Source organism: Muscardinus avellanarius (genome assembly GCF_963383645.1).
Source record: "Muscardinus avellanarius genome assembly, chromosome: 12".
NCBI classification, from domain to species: Eukaryota; Metazoa; Chordata; class Mammalia; order Rodentia; family Gliridae; genus Muscardinus; species Muscardinus avellanarius.
The window spans coordinates 55,288,453-55,298,140 of NC_137798.1; the positions used below are offsets into that span (position 1 = coordinate 55,288,453).

At 39.3% G+C, this 9,688-nt stretch overlaps 1 protein-coding gene across 1 annotated transcript; it reads left to right on the forward strand.

The window, feature by feature from the left end:
• Positions 1 to 233: 233 nt before the first annotated feature.
• Positions 234 to 7,025, forward strand: DMAC2L (distal membrane arm assembly component 2 like; the record flags this gene model as incomplete). The annotated part of the gene is made up of 4 exons (XM_080706763.1): positions 234 to 340; positions 2,190 to 2,398; positions 2,935 to 3,106; positions 6,911 to 7,025. The coding sequence occupies 4 exons, from the start codon at positions 234 to 236 to the stop codon at positions 7,023 to 7,025; spliced, it is 603 nt and encodes a 200-aa protein (XP_080562889.1).
• Between the last annotated feature and the right edge of the window lie 2,663 nt (positions 7,026 to 9,688).

Here is a 9,688-nt window from a genome sequence, read left to right on the forward strand (position 1 = left end):
TAGACACAGTCCAGGCCTACCCCCCATTTTTGCAGCAAAAAGAAACAAAGAAGTAAACCGAGAACCAGAGGCAGGAGTGGCTTGCTCCGTAAATGCTGAGCAGCAAGCGAATTGTCAGCTTTATTGGCGCAAGAGTATTGACTCTGAAGTTGGAAAGCAAGTTATTGTGTGAACAGGACTCTGGTTGCCAGTTGATTATCTAATGAGGGAACTGTTTTGTGTGTCTAGATCAAATGATGCTGTTTGGAAGAATTCCCCAGCAGTTGTGCGGCCTAAAGAAACTCCCATGGTCATGTGACTCCAGATACTTCTGGGCCTGGCTGAATACAGTGTTTAACAAGTAAGTTACTCTAGCTTAAGTAAAGAAATGTGCAGTTTATTACAGCTGGATGAGCTCTCAACAGCTAGTTTGGTTACTTTCCATTCCAATTTTTTTTTTTTTGGAACAATGTATGAGCCTTAAATGGTTGACCAATAAAACAGAGACAAAGAGAAAGAAAAGACCCGAAGAATGGATTACAGGATATGAATTGCAGCTGTTACAGAATATAAGTTTTTTTAATTATTTGTTCTTTTGATGCCTATCAGGTTTTCTGAAATGAATATTTGTTATTTATAATCAGAAAAACTTAATAAATGTAACTTTGAATATTTCATTCTATAGTTTCTTAAGAAATATTAGCTTTTTGAATACTATCAGAGGAATTCTAATTCTTTTAAAAATTGAGAAGCCGGACCCCAGTGTGGTGACATACCCTTGTAATCCCAGTACTTGGGAGACTGAGACAGGAAAATTTCAGGTTCTCAGCCAGCCTCGGCAAGTAATGAGACTCTCAACAACCTATCAAGACCCCGTTTCAAAAAAATAAAAAGGCCTGGGGATGTAGCTCAGAGGTAGAATTCCATGGGTTCAAGCACCAGAACCACAAAAAAGAAAAAAGAAAGGAAGTGGCTGGTATGCTTATAAATACCATTTTGAGCCAGATATGGTGGTACCTGCCTGTACTTCTAGTACTTGGGAGGCTGAGACCGGAGGGTTACAGATTAGAAGATCCTCAGCAACCAGCAAGACTCTCAGCAAACTACAAGTCAGTGTTTCAAAAATAAAAGGTCTGAGGGTGTAGCTTAGAGGTAGAATGCCCCTGGGTTCCATCCCTAGTACCAGAAAAAATTTAAATTAATACCTTTTTTTTTTTTTTAGTACTAGGGATTGAACCCAGGAGATTTTACCTCCAAGCAACACCCCCAGCCCTATTTTTATTCTTTATTTTGAAACAAGGTTTCTCTAAATTATGGAGGACCTTACTAAGTAGCTGAAGCTGGCAGGGAACATGTGATTCTCCTGTCTCAGCCTCCCAAGTACTGGGATTACAAGCATGCCCCACCACGCATGGCTAATAAATACTATTTTGAAGCTGATGTAACTCACCTTCTAACTGCTTAATATAGCATGATTTGTTGCTAGAGGAAAAAAAGCATATGTAGAAATTAATGAATATCACTTAAGATATTCATTAATTTGAAATAATAAATAATAATTAATGAATATCTTAAGTGATATTCATTAATTTGAAAATTGATTCAAAATTATTCCTTATTTAATTTGATCATTGCTAAAAATGCTAACCAATCATAAGAATTTACTTAATACTACATAGTTACTAAGTATTTCTGGTATCAAGCATTGTGCTACATATGAATCAATGAAGCCCCAGCCTGCCTGGTAAACATATAAATAATATATGTTGGATCTGGACATGGTGGTGCACACCTGTAATTCCAGTGTTTGGGAGGCTGAGGCAGGAGGATCACAGGTTAGAAGTCAGCCTCAGCAACTTAGCTAGACCCTGTTTCGAACAAAAAAATGAAAAGGGCTGGGAGTGTATCTCAGAGGTAGAATGCTCTGTATTCAATCCCCAGTACCAAAAAATAAAAAATAAATAAAGCCTTGGAACTGGGGGTATAACCTAGTGGTAGAGTGCTTGCCTTGCATGTGAAGACCTAGGTTTGATCCCCAGCACCTGAAAATCCTAACACAGTTTGCCTTGGCAGTTTACCTGGAGACAGAAATAAAAGCAAAATAATTGGAGCAATGGTTGTTTTTATTTTCATCTCCCTCCTCAGCCATTTGAAATGACAATTTGTTGCTGTTCTTTAAAAGAGCAAACTGTCTTTTCCCTTGCCATCAGAGTGGATTATGAACGCATCAAAGAGGTCGGCCCCGACAGGGCAGCGTCTGAATGGCTCCTGCGCTGTGGGGCCACAGTGCGCTACCAGGGCCAGGAGAGGTGGCAGAAGGACTACAACAACCTCCCAACAGGCCCTCTAAACAAGTACAAGATTCAGGCGATCGATGCCACCAACTCTTGTGTCATGAACATTGGATTTGATCACATGGGTAACCGCCCTGTTATTTTGTTTACAGGAAGCAGGTAGTTTGACTTGATCATCTCTCTTGCAATTGAATCACTGTTATAGTCACAGCTGTGTCCTCTTTGCCCATGTCAGTACAGCTAACTTTGCTTTTTCTTATGTTTGGTATTTATTTTCAAAGTAAATAGAAGTTTCACACACCTTTCCCCTACATTTGTCTCTATGTTCCTTTATTGACTTTACTTCAAAACTTTGTGTGTCAAACCATCTTTGTAAAATTTCTGTCATTGAGAAGTCCTCAATAACGCAAGACTAATTATGCCCACATAGCTTCTGCTCACGTGGACATTTCTGTGCTCCAGTGTGTGGGCATCGGCTTGCACCGTGGCCTGTCCATCGGCACATCCCGTGTAGTGAAGACCTTGGATGGTGAATAGAGTGAAAAGTCATTTCAGTTTTGATAGGACTTTCACTCCTGCAGTCAGAACAGTCCTAGGCAAACCAAGACAGACATCTGAATGGTGCAGCACATTCCTGAACTGTACATTTTTCCCTCCCCAGAGGGCCTAGAACATGTTGAAAAAATAACACTATGCAAGTGTCACTATATTGAGGATGGCTGTTTGCAGAGGCTCAGTCAATTTGAAAAGTTACAGAAAAGCCTATTGGAAATGGAAATAATTTCCTGCGGGAATATCACAGATAAAGGCATCATTGCTTTGCGCCATTTAAGGTAGGTAGTCAAAGCCATATGGAAACTTGATAATGATAAGGTGAATTAATCAGAACTTAAAACACTTGAGGGGTAGTATCTTTTTGTTTAAGTTCCAAAAAATATGAAAAAAATACTTCATTTTCTTCTACAATATTTTAAAACTGTTAAGGTTCTATTTTTTTTATTGTGTATGGTATTAGGGATTTAACTCAGGGGATTTTACATCCAAGCTACACCCCCTTTTTATTTATTATTTTGAAACAGGGACTCACTGAGTTGCTGAGAGTTTCGCTAAATTCCTAAGGCTGGCCTCAAACCTAATATCCTCCTGTCTCAACCTCCCAAGTACTAGAAATACAGGTGTGCGCCTCCATGCCTGGCTGACACTACATTTTTCAAGAGGTGTTTTTTCTTTTTTTTACGGGTTTGGGGATGGAACCCAGGGGTATTCAACCTCCGAGCTATATCCCCTGCCCTTTTTTTAATTTATTATTATTCTTTATTTTGAAACTGGGTCTCACTGAGTTGCAGAGGGCCTCACTAAGTAGCTGAGGCTGTCCGCGAAGCCTGTGCTACCATGCCCGGCTCCAGCCAGATATTTTATTCTTTATTTTGAAACAGGGCCTCACTAAGTAGCTGAGCCTGGCCAAGAACCTGCAATCCTTCTGTCTCAGCCTCCCAAGTACTGGGATTACAAGCATGTACTACCATACCTGGCTTAAGGGGTGTATTTTTTCAAATTAAAGCTACATAAAGCAGCTGGACATGGTAGCTCATTCCTAAACAAAACAAATCTACATGAAACACTTAGCAAGGTACCTGCCACAGTAAGTTCTCAATAAGCATTACCTAGTATGCTTCCTCTCCATCTTTTAAAGCTATTTTCCCCATGTTTTTGGTACTCTTCTGACATTTGTATATACCAGTTAGCACTTAAGTCTTTAATTTAGTTGCTTGAGGGGGAAAAAAAAAAAACCTCAAAATATTTACCTTTCTGTCTTTGGAGCTCCTGACACTATAATAAATTTCCTTTTTTTTTTTTTTTTTTTTTTTTACGGGTCTGGGGATGGAACTCAGAGGCATTTGACGTCTGAGCTACACCTCCTGCCCTATTTTTATTCTTTTATTTTGAAACAGGTTCTCACTGAGTTGCAGAGAGCCTCACTAAGTAGGCTGTCCGTGAACCATGATCCTCCCGTCTCAGCCTCCCAAATGCTGGGATTAGAAGCGTGCAACACCACACCCGGCTAATAAATTTCAAAAGTATGCTTCAACTAGGTATGGTGGCAAACACTTTTAATCCCAGTACTTGGGAAGCTAAGACAGGAGATGGCAAGTTCAAGGATAGCCTCAATAAGTAGTGAGACTTGGATCAACCTAACAAGACCCTGTTTCAAAAACAAAAATAAACTGGGGCTGGGAGTGTAGCTTGGAAGTAGAATAGCCCTTGCCTCAATCCCCAGGACCACACAAACACATACAAAAAATATTTTTGCATTTATTTAAGAAAGCTGTCCCATGTTGAACATAGTGGCACATGCCTGTAAACCCAGTATTTAAGAGACTGAGACAGGTGGATCATGAGTTCGAGGCCAGCCACAGCAATTTAGCAAGACCCTGTTTCAAAATAAAAAATAAAGGGCTCAGAAATAGAATGGTCCTAGGTTCAATGCCCAATACCAAAAGAAAAAAGAAAGAAAAGAAAAGAAAAGAACACTGTTCTGGATAGGCAAGTGGCACAGTTGTATTTCCAGTACTTGGGAGGCTGAGACAGAAGGCTCACGATTCAAGGCTAGCCTCAGCAATTTAGTGAGACCCTGTATCAAAACAAAAAATAAAAAAGACTGGGATGTAGCTTGGAAGTAGAATGCTCCATGTTCAACCCCCAGTACAAAAAAAAAAAAAGAAAGGAAAAAAAAAACAGAAGGAAAAAACAGAAGGAAAGCTATCTCACATCCTCTTCTGCCATCACCCAGACCCATGGCCTGGCCTGGGACAAGTCGCCCCATCCCAAATGCAAAAATAATATAAGCAAGATATGTTTAATTCTAAAATTGTTGGATTCTGAGTCTTATCAGAATGGTGAATAAAAAATATAAATTTGTCTAATCAAATTCCTATTTTACAGCCAGGCCTGGTGGTACATGCCTTTAATCCCAGCACTTGGAGGCTGGGAAGAGGATGGCAAGTTTGAAGCCAGCCTTAAGCAGCTTAGTGAGACCCCATTTCAAGATTTATCTGTTTATTTATATTTTTGGTGGTACTGAGGGTGGAACCCAGGGGCTTTTCTACCTCCGGGCTATACTTCCAGTGCTATTTTATACTTTATTGGAAACAGGGTCTCACTAAGTTGCTGAGAGCCTCACTTAAGTAGCGAGGCTGGCTTCGAACCTGTGTGATCCTCCTGTCTCACCCTCCCAAGCGCTGAGATTACAAGTGTGTGCCACCATGTCTGGCTCTCATTTCAAGATTTAAAATAAATAAAAAGGGCTGGAGGTGTAACTGAGTGGAACGTGTCCCTGGGTTCAATCTTTAAGTAACATATATACACAAATCCATTTTTTTCTTTTTTCTTTTTGTGCCAGAGGCTCAACTCAGGGGTATTCTACCTCCAAGGTATACCCCTAGCACATTGCACATTGTTTTGTTTTGTTTTGAAACAGGGCCTCACTAAATTGTTAAGAGACTCACTAAATAGCCGAGGCTGAGTTCTAACCTGCGACCCTACTGTCACAGCCACCTAGGTACTAGGATTATAAATGTGTGCTACCATGCCCAGCTAAAAAATTGTTTTTTTAGTTTATATTATATTTATATTACATCTTATTTATATTATATTTTAATTCATATTCTAAACTTAGTAGTTCTGCTTTAATATATAATGATTTTCAGTATCCTTAGTATCATAGAAAGTTTGAGAAGTTTTAAAATTAGAGATGAAAGTAATTGATTTTTAATTTCTTATACAAGTTGAGGCTAGAAAACTTTATCTTCTAATAAGAACTTGAGTACTTTTAAGAACTTTCCCAATTTTTTTATTTTGGGTTAAGATATATAATTTGTGTGTGTGTGTGTGTGTGTGTGTGTGTGTGGTACTGGGGGTGGAACCCAGAGGCTTTTCTACCTCCAGGGTATACTCCCAGACCTATTTTTTATACTTTATTTGGAAACAGGGTCTCACTAAGATGCTGAGAGCCTCACTAAGTAGCTGAGGCTGGCTTTGAACCTGTGTGATCCTCCTGTCTCAGCCTCCCAAGCGCAGGGATTACAATGTGTGCCATCACACCCAGCTTAATGGCTTAAGATTTATATTTCACACACAAAGATATCTATGCTATTTTACATCGTATGTAATTTAAATTCAGCTAAAATTATTGATAAAATTAATGACAATTGTAGGTTTTGTTTTTGGTACTATGGATTGAACCCAAGCATTTTCTTTCTCTGAGTTATACCCCCAGGCCTTTTATTTTTGTGGCAGGGTCCCATTAAGTTGCTAATGGTCTTACTAAATTGCTAAAGCTGGACTTGAACCTGTGATTGATTCTCTTATCTCAGCCTCCCAAGTACTGGGATTACAGGTGTGCATCACTGCACCCAGATGACAATTATAGTTTTCAAGGACTAGCTTAGTTCCTAGCATTAGTTTCATTTAAAGTAGCAATCTAAGGCTACTGCTCTAAAAGTCATTTTGAAGGTATAGGGTGATAGAAACATATCCTATATGTAATTATTCCTACAAGTCAATAAATTGAGCTCATTTTTAAAGCTATAAAAGTAAAGGCCAAATTGAAGTGACTTTTTTTCTTTCTCTATTTGCAGAAACCTCAAATATTTGTTCTTAAGTGATCTTCCTGGAATAAAAGATAGAGAAAATCTTGTCCAAGTCTTTAAGACATCACTGCCATCTATGGAACTAAAATTACACTTGAAGTAAAATAATAATAATCATTGTGTCTTATTTCATAATGAAGGATCATTTGAAGTTGCTCCTTAATAGCAATAAATATATAATCATCAAAACTATAAAAATATCATATTGTGACTCTTTTTTTTTTTTTTTTTTTTTGCGGGTTTGGGGATGGAACCCAGGGGCATTTGACCTCTGAGCTACACCCCTGCCCTATTTTTTATTCTTTTTTTTGAAACAGGGTCTCACTAAGTAGCTGAGGCTGTCCATGAACTGCGATCCTCCGGTCTCAGCCTCCTGAATGCTGGGATTACAAGCGTGCGCCACCACGCCCGGCTATATCATGACATTTTAAAAGTGGAGAGTTTATCATATGTATAAAATATTCAAGCCAAGCATGGTGGTGTACGCTTGTAATACCAGTACTTCAGAGATCATGTTTGTTTCAAAAATAAAGAATAACCGGACATTGTGGCGCACACTTGTAATCCCAGCATTCAGGAGGCTGAGACCGAAGGATTGCGGTTCATGGACAGCCTCAGCTACTTAGCGAGGCCCTTTGCAACTCAGTGAGACCCTGTTTCAAAAACAAAAAGACTAAAAAAATAGGGTTGGGGGTATAGCTTAGAGGTGTAATGCCACTAGGTTCAACCCCCAGTACCACAAAAATAAAAAATAAAGAATACAAGAAGGGCTGGGGATGTAGCTCAGAGGTAAAATGGTTCTGAGTTCAATCCTCAGTACTGAAAAAAAAAAAAAAGAATATTCAGTTGTGACTCACTAAAGTTACTAAGATCAACATAAGAAATTATAAGCCGGGCGTGGTGGCGCACGCTTATAATCCCAGCATTCGGGAGGCTGAGACCGGAGGATCGTGGTTCACGGACAGCTTCAGCTACTTAGTGAGGCCCTCTGCAACTCAATGAGACCCAGTTTCAAAATAAACAATAAATAATAGGGCAGGGGGTGTAGTTCAGAGGTAGAATGCCCCTGGGTTCCATCCCCAGACCTGCAAAAAAAAGAAAAAAAAATTATGTATATTAGCCGGGCATGGTGGCACATGCTTGTAATCCCAGCATTTGGGAGGCTGAAACTGTAGGATCTCGGTTTGCGGACAGCCTTAGCTATTTAGTGAGGCCCTCTGCAACTTAGTGAGAACCTGTTTCAAATTAAAAGAATAAGAAATAGGGCAGCGGGTATAGCTCGGAGGTTGCAAAAAATTATGTATATTAAATCTTTTTTTTTTTTTTCAGTAGTAAGGATGGAACTAAGGGGCATTCTACCTCTGAGCTACACCTCCAGCCCTATTTTTTATTCTTTATTTTGAAACAGGGTCTCACTAAGTTACAGAGGGCCTCACTAAGTAGCTGAGGCTGGCCGTGAACCCAGTTCCTCCTATCTCAGCCTCCCGAATGCCGGGATTACAAGCATGCGCCACCACGCCCGGCTACATTAAGTCATTTTAAGAAAATGAAACTAGGTGACATTTTCATTTGATGTATTCCTCATTTAATATAAATATATATTGTAGATCTCTACATGCAGATATTGATTTAGAATTCTTTAAGGTGATAAAACTGCAACAAACATTCTTTATTGTAATATAACAAACAATGTACATTACATTTAGTTTTAGCTTTTTTTGAAGTTTGGAAGCATGCTACCATAAATGCACAACTAGATAAAACTGGGAGCTAAAGTACAGACGTCGACTGAGCCAGTTACACGGAGTCGTCAGTGATGGTCGAGACGGGAGCCTCATGTTGCTTCCCAGGCTGCACGCTTCCTGCTTGTTCTCCTGCAGCCCTGGTCCTTGGTTGCACATGCCATTTCTCAGAATGAATGCTGCGGTTAATCTATTTTATAAGCTTAGGATATTTTATTAAAATCAAACATAGGTACTTGGAGGAATTCAAATAGTTTTGCTGATTGCAACAGAACAGAGGAAACACTCCTAAAGACTGGATGGCTACACTTTTACTTCAATTAAACAGTTGCTTTACACAGATAATTTTAATGTGTCAATTAGAAACCAATGTTACTTGTATTGAATATCTTGGATGCTATCACCTATGAGCTCAAGGAACAACTGAAAGTAGTATAAACCCAAAAGTCAACTTTGTGTGTTTGTGTGTGGATTATTGTGGATTGAACCCAGGAGCATTCTACCTCTGATCTAAACTCCAGCCCTATTTCATTTTTTATTTTGACATGGTCTGGCAAGGTTGCTGAGGTGGTCCTTGAACCTGCGATCCTTCTGTCTTAGCCTTCCAAATACTGCAATTATAAGCATGCATCACTATGCCCAGCTCCCAAGAGTCAATTTTTATCCAGAAATAGTAATAAAAAATGTCAAAGCCGGGCGCGGTGGTGCACACTTGTAATCCCCACGCTTGGGAGGCTGAGACTGGAGGATCGCACAAATTCAAAGCCAGCCTCAGCTACTTAGGCTCTCAGCAACTTAGTGAGACCCTGTTTCCAAATAAAATATAAAATAGGTCTGGGAGTATAGCCCGGAGGTAGAAAATCTCTGGGTTCCAAACCCAGTATCACCAAAAAATAAATAAATAAAAATGTCATAAATAGAAAAAAAAAACAAGTCTTTATATTTGCCTACTTAAATAGCTCTGATCCTTTTATTGTTAGTTATAGGCCAATTTGTGGATTTCTATATGTTTCCTTTGAACATT